The 15,120-nt window shown below is 40.7% G+C and overlaps 1 protein-coding gene and 1 long non-coding RNA gene across 3 annotated transcripts in view; both read right to left on the reverse strand.

Moving 5' to 3' along the window:
* The window catches only part of ormdl3 (ORMDL sphingolipid biosynthesis regulator 3), a 6,842-nt gene extending 2,494 nt beyond the window's left edge, over positions 1 to 4,348 (reverse strand). The window contains exons 1-3 of one of the 2 annotated variants that reach the window (XM_032501554.1): positions 4,027 to 4,348; positions 2,748 to 2,996; positions 1,668 to 1,819 (exon numbers count right to left, since the gene is read on the reverse strand). In XM_032501554.1, the coding sequence (XP_032357445.1) occupies positions 1,668 to 1,819; positions 2,748 to 2,921 (326 nt within the window). In that variant the 5' untranslated portion in view covers positions 2,922 to 2,996; positions 4,027 to 4,348. Of the gene's footprint in view, positions 1 to 1,667; positions 1,820 to 2,747; positions 3,000 to 4,026 lie in introns of both variants that reach the window. The other variant, XM_032501553.1, reaches the window with a different exon arrangement.
* LOC116670866 (uncharacterized) overlaps positions 1 to 11,697 on the reverse strand; it is a 17,334-nt gene extending 5,637 nt beyond the window's left edge. The window contains exons 1-3 of the long non-coding RNA XR_004327141.1: positions 11,684 to 11,697; positions 5,755 to 5,762; positions 4,673 to 4,675 (exon numbers count right to left, since the gene is read on the reverse strand). This is a non-coding gene — a long non-coding RNA (uncharacterized LOC116670866). The remainder of the gene's footprint in view (positions 1 to 4,672; positions 4,676 to 5,754; positions 5,763 to 11,683) is intronic.
* Positions 11,698 to 15,120: the final 3,423 nt, after the last annotated feature.

Raw genomic sequence — 15,120 nt, forward strand, 5'->3', positions numbered from 1 at the left:
AAAAAAACTACAATTAAAAGATTAAAATGAAAGCTGTCAAAACATCACTTTAAAAACCTACAATATGTAATTTTCTGCGCTAAGGGTCAAAACAATACCAAAAGACAGTTTGGGGATTTTGTTAAGTAACGTGGGACAAGGGTGCTTTATTTAGTGTAAAAACACTGAATAAAGAAGTTATATTAGCACACACACGTAGACACAGTCACACCTTCACATACGGATCATGTGCAACAACTATAGTACTTTTAGTTTGTATATTTCTTCTATTTATGATTGTACTGTTGTACTACTTATTTGTCTTTTTAGATTTAGAATTATGTTTACTGGGTGAACTGCTGTTAAGAATTCGTTTTTCATTTTTCATTTTTGTGCCATGACAATAAACCTTCTGAATGATTCAGATTTCTTTGGTGGACACAGGGCGTCCGGGAGGAGCTGGAGCCGGGAGGAGCTGGAGCTTTCCCTGATGACATCAGATCCAGACATCCGATGACTAACATCCTTCATCCAGTTAAAATATATAGTTAAACACAACAAAGATCTAAAAAGTGTATTGGAACATGTAACTTAAGACTGGATAAAAATAAAATCTATGACACTTTCTGGCACACAACCGCGATGCTGACGCATGCACAAAGGGGAAATGGTGCCAGCACACAACTTAACAAAATATATAACACACTGTAGTAATTATTAGACATTTTTATGTGAAAATGTAACATATTAAACCTCTAAGTATGCAGTAACGTTTTGCTTATTTTTCCTCTGATAAAAACAGTGAGAGGTTTCCTAACTCACACAGTGCCAACACTTAAGTTTACGAGACAGTTTTAACACAGGATTGAAAAAACAGTGCATTGAACTATGCACATATGATGCTGCAATACAGTACGTATTCATAAAGCTCATTTTTAATTAAGAATAAATCAATTAACAGAGCCACAGACATCCAGAAATGCCTGCAAAGTGAGTTTCCAGCACTTATTGCATAAACCCCAACTGTGTTGGCTTCATGCTGGCAGAGGACACACACAGATGTTCCTGGTGAGACACTAGAGTCAATAAGAAACACTGATCTGATCTAAACAGCATTTTTAGATGCAACTGCACACACCACTAAGGGATTTCTGTAAGCTTAGAATGAGAAATTGCCTGTCCTGTTCTCTGCTGAACAAGTGAGGACATGAAATGAAGGCTCTCAGGAGACTTTTGAAGATATGTAGCTTTTACATCTGAAGCCTAAAAACTGACCACTACTGTAGTTTTCTCCTACTGGCACTAGTTGTGAAACAAAATGACAGAAAAAAAGGCCTTTGGAACCAGCGTGGAAAGTGTACACCTGCAAAAACTGCTTTCACAACAGTGTTCAAGCTGAGCTAGCGAACTCCAGGGAACCTGGGGAGCTACCTGTAAACTGGTTAATAAGGACAGTAAAGGGCATTAAAGCAGCAAGGGGTACTGCTGCAAATACTTATCAAGCACCTTAACAAGTTGTGAGCTAGGCTAACACAGGAGCAGCAGGAGCGCTAATCAATCAAAACCCAAACATAGAGGAACAAGAGGAGGAAAAAAATTTAAGTAAATTCAGCAAAAGCACAACTTTGTACCACTTTGGTCTGAGCTAAAATGTTAAACTGAACTGAATGTTCGGAGGGGTCACTTACAGAACAATGGGCGTGATGGTGAGGAACTTGCGTGAAGCAGTGAACTGCACACCATAGTCCATTTGCTCCCAGTGTGTGAGCAGACGAGCCTTGCCCTGATCTGGGGTCTCGAAGGGCGTCCCTTTGACCGTGTGAAGTAGGAGGTACATGCACTGCGGACAACGGACAACAGACACATTGTAAGAGGCAAAAAGGAGAGCACTGCTGTAACATAAACAACAAATATACTGCTGGATGACACAATTTTGTCTAGAATACTCTTGATTTACTGTATAGACCCCAAAACGAAGAGGAAGCCCACAAGCAACAAGTGGATGTGTGCTTAGCATTTCCAGTGGAAGGAACACTTTATTGAATACAGTAATTAATAGTATACTCTTCAGGACCAGACACACAGGAATACCTCAGCTTTTGAAATTAAATGCTGGTTGAAACATTACTGGCACCCATTTACTAACATAGAACAGGAGCACGAGCAGTGAAGCAGCAAGTAGGACTTTACTTTCTTCTTAAAATATCTTTGTGGAATGATGGGTTACCCTCTGACTCTTACTCCACAAAGCCTTTCACCCAGCTGCACTGTACAGTTGTGTGTCTTTCCCTAACCCTGATTAAAGAAACTGTGGTAGTGCTGGTTCCCCATAGACTGGGTGAACCCCGCCCACAGGTCTGGAAACCGGCACGTTTAATTCTCGTGCTTCAGTTCACAATTTTGCGGGAACCAATCTCATACTGGCTTATCTGCCTGGCAAGCTATTGGTGGGTTTAACACGAAGACGATTGAGAAGCGACCAAGCAGCTTCTTCTTTACATTCAACATAGCGGCCACCGAACGCCACCAAATACATCCGTGGCAGCAACCCGTTGATGCCGCTGTCGCTTCTACGTCAGCCGGATCGTTGGTCTGATTGGTTGAAGGACTATCCAATTGCATACAGAGTCATTTGAACTAAGCCCGTTGGTCACACCTCTTGCAGAGAAAATACAGAGCAGACTCCCCAGAACCAACGCTCAATCTCAAATCTATTGAGCTTGGCTTGGTCTGGTGATAGCCGGACTAGGTTCCCCTGCTCCACTCACCAGATTGTGAATGAGGTTGGTGAGGGTCCAGACCACGGGTACGCTGGCGATGGGAATGCTGAGCAGGATGATGTGCAGGAGGCCGATGCCCAGGATGTAAGACAGCCACATCCCTCTGCTGTTCATCACTCGGGTGTTGGGGTTCACCTCGCTGTGCGCCGTGCCCACGTTCATGACGGCGGTCTTGCCACTTCAAAGCACGATGTGGAAATGGTGTTACTTTGAACCTCGGCTGGCGTGACGGTCTGTCTGCTATAAGATAAACAGAAAGTTTACGCCGGATTATTCCAGTCATATTAAGACATAGGGAAACTACCTGAACTGTGTCTGTGCCATTCATCATATCAGTTGCTTGCTCCTAACTCAAGTTGTACAGTTAAAAAAAAAAATCACTTCTATGTAAGGGCTGGGGAACAATATCCTTGACCAAGAGTCATACCCAACAGGTTACAGATAGATAGTATTCACATGAAATTACATACACAGGTGAAGAATTACTTCCCTAATTACAAGTGACCCGTTTAAATTGTACACTGTATTTGCTGTATACTGTAAAACAGGAGATCACCTCTCTAAATAAATGCCCAACCTAAACCAGTTTCTGATCTCGTTTTACGCTGTAGCACTTTTAACAATGAAAGTGCTTCACAAATCAAACATATTACTTATGTTTCTATCTATGTCCCTCTAAATATCGTATGACATAAATGTATTTACAATATTTCAATGAATATGACAAAAAACAGCATTCATCATGAATGCTCATGTTTTAATAATAAATAAATTAGTTATTGTGTTGTTCATTTACATATATAAGCATTGATAATACTAACCGCCAGTTAACTATGCTTCACATCAATTACATTATTTTCTATACTCCTATGTATATCATGATGTATTAATATAACCATTATTACTATAGCAATGTTGTTGAACCAAAACCAACCTAAGTAATTACTACAGTCGATGATTTTAACGGGCACCTTCCAGCCAATCAGAAACCAGTATTTTCTGTGGCCATGCCAAGATATATATGGATCAAATTAAGATATGGGTCCATTCGGAAATTAGTCAGAAAAACTGCTGATGAAATCAGTCTCTGCCTGGTCATTAGCGACCGATTGTAAACAATGCAAGCGCTTGGTCATTCCAGCACGCTGCCTTGTGAGTTGCCTAAAATGGAGCAATTACCCGTAACGTGGCTCTGAGATCTACAAGTGCACTGCTGGAGTTACTTCTAAGGTTTATTATAAGGGAGTAAATAAATCATCACACTCACGGCAGCGAAAAATGGCTTCAACTCCGAGCTGTATTAGTCCGTTATCACAGTTTCTGTCTTATCGATGCCTTCAGTTATGTAACGGGTACTATCACCGGCAGACTGGCGAGACTCCGGTGTTTCCATCATTCATCCGGTAACATCTCTCGGCTCCAGGCGTGCTGCTAGGCGCTGCCGGTCGGCTCGTGTCGGCGCACAATCAATCGACACATCCACGTCTCCTTCGTCTTCAGACAACAGCTGGTGACAACACAGCACACTTCACGGTGTAACGTCACCGCTAGTCGCTTTCACGGCCCCGTTTTTTTCGGGTGAGTATTTTTTTTTACTCAGCGCATTCTGCTCTAATTGGTTGCTGTGTGTCACGAGGCCACGTCTGACCTATTGGAGTTTATTTTAAAGACTGTGGATCACGCCCCCTCCAGACGTCACAGCGGAGGAGGGATCCCAGGAAACGGGCATGATTGACAGGACATGAATGAGTTCGGAAGATGTGGAAGAAAAAACACACAACAAAAACACAACTTATTGACTAAATGTCATTATACATTTTGAAAATGATAAATATAACACTTAATGTTAAACTTATTGATTATATATGGTCTTTTTTATGTGTAAGCATAAGTTGTACATGTGTTGATTTCACTTTCTATGTACGTACATTCCTGTTTTTGTTCAGAATATATACTTTTGTCAAACATCGTTTAAAGTATTTGATGTTGTTCAGTCACAAGAATGTGACACAAGTAGATTAGGTTACATTTCTATTAAAGGATAGGTTCACATTCATTAACTTTTCCGTCCACCAGCCAAATGGCTAGGGAATGTTAAAGTTTTACCAGCTACTCAATAGATTACCATTGTTTTTTTGGCTGTGGTAAGTGAGGCACATCTTCCAGCCCCATGCATATTTTACCAACGTATGGCTAGAAGATGCTGCTTATTCTGAACCCTGTAAACAAATATTTAGAGTCTAAAGAGTCCTGTTGTATTATAAGTAACGTGATCATATTACCTTAAGGTCATACATATATACATACAACCTAAAGGCCTTAAGGTGTTCATCAGGGTCCAAAAGGATAGGATGAGGATGCAATGACTGACTTAGACTATGAAAAAGATTACAACTAGAAATTAAACTACAAATATGCTTAACTAGACATTTATAAAAAGGAAAAAGAAAATCATAGCAAGCAAACAATATAAAACATGTTTTGTCAAATATACCGTCAAACACGTCTAAAGACAAATAATTTGACACTGTATAGTTACACTTTATATTTATTTTTGAATGTTTTTGAATTTTGTGTATATATATTTATTAGGCACACACACATATTTAAAAACCAAAGTTAAAACATTTAGAGACAGTTATGTATAGGCTATATGTGTTTTACGATGAAAAATGTACTGATTATTTAAACAGGAGTCTGGTGGATTTGGCGATGGTGATTTCGCCCTTAAATTAATAAATATAAAAACATATTCAACTGTTGGCTGAGTGCGTTTAGCCTACAGGTCAACTTTGAGCCGCGTGTTGCCAATGGGCGCATTTTAATTATGTTTTTATATTTTTTATTTGCTCTCATATCGCTTACCACTGCCAGGGTAGCAACTGAAATAATAGGCTAAAGCAATGACAGTTTATGGAAAGGACAAGTGTAATTATGGCCAGATCTTGTGCCTGACTGATGAGGAAAAGATATTGATAATCAATTTACGCATAACAGCATCATCTTTTTTGCCAGCTTTCCTTCCTGTGTTAGGAAGCAGTGACTGTCTTGCGTTTTGCCTGTAAAACCGTGTCTGTGTTCTTCATATTTATGTAGAATTATATTGTGCTCTTCTTATGTAAAATATGATGCTCTGGTAGATGTTTGCGATTGGGAAACATTGGGTTGATTGAACTAGGTAATAACCAGCGGCGTGATATACAGCTTATGCAGGATCATGGCTGTTAGGTTAGGTGAAGCCGGGTAACTGAAAGAAATCCAGTGATTCGTAGTACAGGCCTCTGTAAACCCAGCACGCTACAGCTGTAACGTTAGTACAGCCCCAAAAGCAGCAACAAACAAACAGGATCAACCGAGATTGATTCTACCTGACCTAAAAAAACGGCACATTTCTAACAGTTGCATCACCAGAGACGTAACAAACCCCGGGTAAATATTGGAGATGGATTTGAAAGATGGAGACAGCTTAGAGCCCAGCGCAGAGTTGGCTAATTTGCTCTTGAACAGGTAAGCATTTCCTTCAAGCTAATTTATTACATCTACCAGGGACGGGCATTTTATGTCATTTTGGCATTTGTGTACTCACATTTAATTATATAGCTAGCTAGAGTACCCAAGTCGGTTACTGGCAAAAACAAAATTGAGACACGACTAACTGCTAACGTCACCGGAGGACCAGGCAAGCGGCCCACAGCTGTTTAAGTGTAGCCTGTTCAGTGGCCGTAGCCACACATTTGCAGACAGAATCTTTGAGGGTAGGTTGATCTATGCAGAAGCAGCAGAGCCATTCAAAAAGCCACGACAAATGCCGGCGCAACAGCTAAACAAACGCAGCAGCAGTTACACGGGTGGAGAACAAAGACGAGTTTGCAGAACTTCGCACAGTTTGGAGGACGACTTCACAACAGTTAGGTTGTTTACATTATATTTAGTTGTACAGTCTTAGTTACGCAGGTTTGGCTAATTTCAGTTGACTTTGCTCTATTTTATCAGATAAACCACTGTGTTTCCGCTAAATTTGGAAAAAAATAGAAGCTAAAGGAAACCAATAGTATTTAGTTGACTAAAACTAGACTAAAAGATTTCAGATGACTAAAATATGACTAAAACTAAACAGTGTGTTATTCAAAAGACTAAATCAGAGACAACTTTCCTGTATTTTGAATTTGTACTGCAGTGACTATTTTAAACACTGTCAATATTACATATTGCACCTTTAAAATGTCTCAAGTTTGCTTAAGTGTTGTGTTCTAGGTTTTTAACAGGTCTTAATTTTCCTCTGTCCATGCAACGCTACCTCTTCTTTTCTTTCTTTTTTATTCCGTGGTGTTGTAGTTATTTCGATAGTCCAAATATAATTTGCTGTAACAACTACAAATGAGACCAACATGTGACTTATATTGCAGCCAATCAGCTATTAGGGTATTGGCGCGAGTCTCTTTTGGATTCTATGTATGTATATTACTTAACGTCTACAACATTTTTGTTACATTTAAGCCACTGACAAATGAATTGTCACAAAGCTAATTTTGCCTTTCAGCTCCACAAAACTCTCTGTGATTCTCAGTATGGCTATTTTTACAAAATGGTGTCATCTAGTGACTTTCGTGTGCAGCAGCTCGAGTGATGCATTTTAGGGGTTTACGTTTTAACTTTTGGAGACAGATGACAAAATCAAACTATGGTAAAAAAAATTTACATTTACATTATTGAAGTTTGTTCATCTCATTTCTATTTCATATTATGTTTTATTATTATTCATTTATTTAAATGTATATTCTTGTTTCTCTGTACCATTATGCTGAATGCAATGTTTGTATATTTGAATGTTTTTTTTAATGATGATTGAAAAGACAACAGGCATGATTGTTACTTGGGATTTGATAACAAAAAACCTAAAATATGAAACTAATTTGTGACATTTAATAACCTTTAAAAAACAACAACTAAACATTTCTGTATGTAATTGTTTTCTTCTCTTTCTTCTACTTGTTTTTTGCAACATAAACAACTTAAATTAAAGTACTGAAAAAAGTACTAGAGGAAAAGTCATTTCATCCTGAGGGAGACAAACGTCTGTACCAAATGTCATGGCAATCCATCAAATAATTGCTGAAATATTTCAGTCTGGGCCAAAGTTGTTTCTCCAACAACCCACTGCTCAACAGAACGGCAGAACTACATGGCCAGAGTTTAGTCATTTCGGTTTCATTTAAACAGCCAGTCGCTCTGACGCCTCTCTGCTTAGATCAAATACAAAAGGAGGCGCTTGACTACTAACGTACCCACGGTGAGAAGAGACCTTGCTAGAGGCAACGAAGAATGACATGCCTGATACTCTGGACCCCAAATCAAAGATCAACAGTGTCATGTTCTAGATCCTAAGATAAGCCCTAATACTAATTTAGGCCCACAGTAGCCTGAGGCCAAATGGGTCAACTGTGTTCTATACTTGCATGTGAGGTTACGTGACACCCACTGTTTCTAAGGGTACCCTTGTGATGAGTGGCATCAAACAGGTTGGGCCGGCCGACAGTGGTCTCTCTCTTACACTCATCGCCGTGGGTGCTATGGCTGTGTTAGCTGTGTAAACCTAGAGTTCTGTTCAAATGTGAACCATGGATGACAGTGCTGTGAGATCATCGCTGGCACTGGAACAATGGCCAAATATATGACATTGATAAAACAGACCCCAGGAGGGGGGGCAAATTATGACGCCTTCAGATGTCAGATGTCAACAAGTCGTCATCTGTGACTTTGAGGGACACATTGTCAGGTAGATGGTCATCTTTCTGCGCTTATAAAGTAATGAAATAAAATAGGGATATTGTGTGTAGTGTATCACATCTAGAAACAAAATGGTAGGTTGTCCTAAGCTATAAATAAACTGTACTCCAAGCTACATTATTCATTTATATGGTATATTTGGTTCACAGGGTGTTACGTTTATGTTTTGTTGTACAGCACCCATCTGAAAAAAAAAAAAGATTTGCACTCACGCACCAAGCCAAGCACGAGTGGGTATCTGATCTTTGCAGTAAGAACACTTTGGCTTCCACTGCTTAAGATAAAAACAAAGCTTCAAAGTCCCACAGTCGTATCCATTTTCTCCCAACATATTTAGTAGATGACGTCTAGATATTTTCCTCTGTAGACTACGTATCTCTGTACTTTGGCTAATGCCCGTAGGTCATCTGGCTGAGCCTTTCAGACGTAATGTGATTCTGTGCACAGGACTCATGCTGTCACATAAAAGTGTTTAATGAGATGCATTTCATGTTATATTTTGTTCCGGCATCAACTGCTGTGAAAAACATTCTTTTCTAAATGACATATCAAGAATGTACACTAAGAATATCTAACTATTCATAAATGTAATTATCACCTACCACTTTACGACCATAATACAATACTTAACATGCATATATTTAGTAGGAGCACCAGGACCGCGATATGAACCCAGGACCCTTTATGCTCTGTCTGCACTTCTGAAGTAATTCTCTTTTAACTGCTCCAAAACATTTCATAACTTAGGTTCATTATAATGTAAATGTTTCTTGTTGTAACATTAGTTTTACTTGTTGAATACTCCTTGAAAGAGCCAGCATTATAAGTCTTCCCTTCGTTGATTACTAGAGATTGAAGCTTGTATAGTATTTATATTAATTTAGCACTTACAGATTGGTGGAGAGAAATCATACACTTTACTCTCAAGCAAATACAGCTTGCATTAGTCATGAAAACAGCCATCTTTAAAATGTATATTTGGAATAAATTCTGATCGGTTGCTGCAGAGAAAGTGATATTGCAATGTTCTTGGCTTAGGAATTTGGTTTTAGATCTCTTGGTGTACCACAGAACGCAGCAATGTTGTAATTCTGTTAGCGTAGTTATTGAATCCCAAACATTAGGCAAACCCATCAAGGGAAAAGCTGTCTGCTTATTCAATAACTTTGCCTGATTTTACTGTATAGCGCAATGACTGTTTCAGTAGAAGCTACACATTCTGATCCTTTTTTTAGAGCAATATAAGCTTAAAATTAAAATTAAAAAATAGTTGTTAGTTGCAGCTCTAGTTGTTATGCCGCGTTACGTGCTCATTGCTTACAAGACATTTCATACATGCACTTGACAATCAAGAGCTTCTGATTGTGTGTGACCAGCAGATGTCACCATCAACACACTTAACTGGTTGGTGCCATCCTGGAGTCTGTACTGTCAAACACCTCCAGTTGTGTAACTAACAAGCACAGTGGTGCAGTCAAGATTTTAAAAAAGTATAAAAACTCATTTTATAAAAGCATGTATCTACATTAATTTGTACTGTAACGTCAATTTTTAATGATGCAACAGTTTGTTTTTTAATTTATATACACAGTATAATGTTAATTCAGCATCCTTCAGCTACCAAAAACAATGAAGTGGTACGGTTGTAGTCTGACTGTTGCTTAATGCTTTTGTATGCTAAATTAATATGTCCTGATGTATGTGCAGTGCACAGCTATGATTGGGTACCCCTGGCTCAAAGCAATGTATTTCAACATTTATTCGCTCCTTACTACCTCCTTGAAAGTTAAAATGTGCAGTTTTTGCTGAATGTGTTTTGATTCAAATTTATGGTCATTTTGGAGGCTGTAGTTTGTGGTCATGTTGCTATTTACTGAGAAGTATTTCTAAGAGTTAACCCCATTTATGACAATTAGGGCTGTTTATCCTCTACATTAAGAAGATGAAACAAAGGCACTCAAAATGTACAATATAATCTGTATTCAGCATTCATTGGGCGTCTTCTCATTTCACTTATAAAATTAGCTGATGATTTATTTTAACCAGTATTTTGTGTTTCCAGCACTTTCCACTCTTCCTGCCAACATGAATTTGCTTGGTGAACTCTGAGCAGTGTACAGATGGACTAACATCTAGTGAAGCCAAAAGAGGGGGATTTGTTCAAATTCTACAAACATGCTAAATACCGTTAAACAAAACATTTAAAAAATTGCCAACCCCTTCTGTACATCTAAAAAGGTAAGGTATCTGAACATTGTAAAATGTTTAGTGATTCCCATAACTGCTGTAGAGAATGTTACTTGAAAATATAGAAATATGCATGCTTATGATTACAAATGTGTTCTTACGGTCAGTGGCAGTGGAGCTCGTATGGCCTGTAGATGAGCTGGATGTGACAGGAATGGCACTGCTGGGGCAGTGTTCTCCAATTGGAGAGGTGGACTTGTGACCCGGGCAGGCTTGGATGATAGCCTCGCTGGAAAAGGCTGACGCAGGGAGTCCATTATTGCCCCTGGAGGAAGCTGAGGATTAGAACACCAAAGAATTTCAATAAAAGAAGTGTCTGTTTGGGGGTAGGGGAGGGGCAGAAGGATGGTGGTGGTGGCGGGGGTCCCCTCATTGTCCCAACAGTGATTGAGAGCAAGAAGAGGGGAGTGAGACGGCATTGTGTTTGCAGCTCCTCTGAAGAAGGTGGATATTAGGGGGGATGGCTAAGGAGGGGTGAGGGATGGGGAGGCTGTTGACTCTTCATCTTGTGTGAACAAAGTCTCTGGCACATAGCCCTCTTCTATCCCTCTGTCCTGGACTCCCTTGTTTACGAGTGCCATGAATTCTGTCCCTCTCGGCGGGGACCCCCACCAACTCCAACCTACACCGCCGCACATTGTGGAGCTTAAGTGCCCTTTAATTAGGCCGCCTCAGTGTCCGGCTGAAGACCGCTGAGGGTGAGTGGCTCATAGAGCTTCCCTCATACTGCAGAGGGATGAAGTGTTTGCTGCTCTAATGAAAAAGGTTTATTTGGGGGGGGGGGGGGGGGGGGGGGGGGGGGAGAGCTCTTGTCGTCTTTGTCCCCTGTCTTAAAAAGTCCTGACAAAGGCATCAATATTACACCTAACACTCTCCCATTTCCAGGACACATTAGCAAGGACTCGGAGCTGAGGCAGCAGCCTCTCAGCCACCAAGAGGCCGATGACTTCCCAAAGTTCTTCACACATATGACAGTAAACACGATGCACTGTACAGAGAGAGTACACTTTATTATCATCATCATCATCATCTGGTATTCATTTATTTTATAGACAATTACTTTTTAGATGGAGGCAAAAGAAAATCTGGTTCAGGGCCATTAAATTCAAATGGGAGATTTCCATTTTTTAACATTATGTAGAGGAGCGTGAATTCATTGAAAAATATGTAAAGGAGCATGAATTGACATAAATTCACCAATCCACATAGACAGCTAAACACATGCCCAGCTTTGTCATTGTGATGGAGCACATTTCATTATCATAACATAAGCAACATCAACAGGATCCAGAGTATAAAAGGGGGTAGGTGGGCAAGAGGCATTGGGAATTTGCTGAACTGCTCTAGCAAAATGAGTAATTTCTGGATGCACCATTGTGTGAAGAGCTTACAGGGTGAGGGCTCTGAAAAGAAGAGGCAATGGAAGGATATAAACATGGGAACAAGTGAAATAAAGTGAAAGATGGAAGGAATGAGACACTGAGAAGAATGAAAAGAAGTTTGTGAAGGGAGCAGGGCGGGATTGGGCGTGTTCAGAAACTTTTTTTGCTACAGCCCAGTGTGTAGATACCCTCCTAATCCTGGTTTTATTGGCTGCCTGTGTCCAGCCATGCTGGTCGGATTGAGTAGGGAGGGTAGAGAGGTGGGGGGGCCAAACACATGTCCTTCTTTGTGGTAATACGCTGATTAGGCCTGAGAAAGAGCCGGACCTGGTTACGGGCTTTCTCAGGTCACCGTAGAAACCGGCCCGGTAGGGGACCGCTGTGTGTGCCTCCCCCTCCTGTGCACCTACTGATGCAGACACACAGATCGAGGCCTTCCTTTGCAGGTCTGTACAAAACACCACAAGTGTTGTTGAGTCACAGCTCATTTTGACATCCGTCGCCAATGTTCTTGACCTTAATCGCTGTTGCCTTTCCAGACAGTTTGCGTTGCACTTGTGGCCTCAACCTGGGAAACGTGGTTTCAATGTTGTTCAGATGCAGACCGCAGACTGATTCCTTTGCCTGCACCCATAAATCAGGCGACTGTCACATCCCCCCTCATTCATCCATCCCTGGCCCTACAGAGCAACTGTCATCCAAATCCCAGAGCTGAGCTACGCACATTTCTGATGATGCCGTAACACATGACAATGTTCATGATGGAAAACAGACCTGCCTCATTGTCAGCACCACTCTGACATACCGCATCTTGACTTGAGGCATTGAAAAGTCATCTTTATACATACAATGTAGAAGACTCCCCACCACGACTGGCAGGAGAGCAGGCTTCATACAAGTTTCACAAAAGATATCTATCAATTATTGTCACATTTAGCAGCTCCCCCCCCCTTCTCAAAAGGGCGGTAGGTCGAGTGCTGCTCAGTCACTGCCTGTTTCCCTATCTTCTTTGTTATGAGGAATAAAACACAGAACGACGGGTAAAAGGGGAGCACTCCACTACTGACCCCCAGACTGTGGTCACTGGGCTCTCTCCCTGCGGTGGACACTCAGCCTCCTCTCTGCAGAGTGCACGCTCCCAGCCCCTGCTGGGCGACCTTCCAGCCCCCTCAGTCCACAGAGCTCACTCACGCCCTGGAGGTCTTCTGCAGAAGGACCACAGCCCCCGGGCAACACAGCAGAGGGAAAGAAAACGTAGATATTTTATATTTTAAGTATTCAACACGGCTGGCACAATTAAAATCACTAAAGTGTGACAGCATTTGTGTTAAAAGTGACATGTCTAAGACAAACTTTGTATTTAACAACAGTGAACGGGTGACATTCGACTCACCTGACTGAGCGGCATTGTTAACTCTAATCTACATCTTTAACAAATGCAGGTATCAAATGTCTGTAATGGTGTATGGATGACATTTCATCTTCAAAGTCATTTTTGTTGCTACAATAGATCAGGACAAAATCAATTAAACATCTCTTACTATAGTTTTGAAGTTATAACGACATTCCTTACTTGGAAACTTTAAGACTTTACGACTTTAAAAAGACTCCGAGGCTCCAAACAACCAAACTGTTGTGAATTCTCAAAGGTAATCTGGTCTCATTACGAGTGAATGTATTTCTAGTACGTGTTAACTTACATTTTTAAAAGTGTGTGCTCAAAAAAAGCTTTCAAGTCTAGTTCACTTGTTCACTGAGGGTTTGTGTAAAAAAAAAAAATGTTTTAATTCTTATTTGATCATGTCATAAAAGAGTGAATTGTCCTAAAATTCAACTACAATCTTAACAAAGACGCTTATAATAACATTTTGCCACTGACAGGATCAGCCTTTAAAAAAAACTAATGAAAAAATATAGCCGAAACCTGGTGGGTAGAAGAAACTTCAATGCCTCACTTTTCATAAAAAAAGTTATGTTCTGTGAAGTATGAACTTTATTCTGATGAAACCCTCCATTACTGGTTTCAAAATGTCTTCTGCAATGGTTGGTGGTCATTCTTTCCAGGACTGATTATCCTTTGAGACAAAACTCTTAACAAGATTGTTATCACTACAACCGGTTTTGTTTGATCTCTGCCAGGTATCTTGTTTGTATTCGTCCTGATCAGTTTCCTTGTGTGTGAATGAAATGCTTGGTTACTTCAGGCTAAGGCCATCACAAGTGTCCCACCCTCCTCCTTCACTCTCTCTATCTGTCTCCCTCTCCTCGACCTCCTCCCCCTGTCCCAGGGCTACTCGCCCCACAGCCCATCACAATGACAATAGTATTGATGTAAAATGTGTCGCCTTTGGGCCGCTGAAGCATATAACCCCTGCATGCCTGGCCCAGCCACCACCACCGTTTATGGCTTTATTGTGTCCCCTTTTATGTCCTCCCCTGTTGGGGTGGGCGGACAACAATTTAGAAAATTCACTGTATATGTCCCCGTGAGAGGGACAAAGATTATGCATGTGTTGACGTGTGTGTCCGTTTGTGTGTGTGCCCATGTGCGCACAGTATATATCCGGATCAATTAGTCAGGGCACAACCCCTTAAAATCAATGTGTCAACATGTACCTCAGCTGGTGTAAACCTCGTGTTGCAGTCTTCTGCAGATAAGCTGGCCTATATCCCTTCACCTACCTCCAACCACTTTGGGGAATTTTTTTTTTTATGATCACATATGAAACAAGTTGAGTAACAACTCTACCTTTTTTCATGTGTCCCTCCCCATAGCTCCCTCTCTCATTTCCCTCCCACCCTCTTTCCTTTCTTTTCCACATTACCAGGGGGTGGCGTGTGATTGACAGATGGGAACGAATCATAATTTTTTTTTCGTAACCTAAGGCCATCTTCTGTGATTGGCTTGCCAGCTGACATCTCCAAACCTCTTTCCCCCCGCCTCT

This window comes from Etheostoma spectabile, chromosome 21 (assembly GCF_008692095.1).
Source record: "Etheostoma spectabile isolate EspeVRDwgs_2016 chromosome 21, UIUC_Espe_1.0, whole genome shotgun sequence".
Lineage (NCBI taxonomy): Eukaryota > Metazoa > Chordata > Actinopteri > Perciformes > Percidae > Etheostoma > Etheostoma spectabile.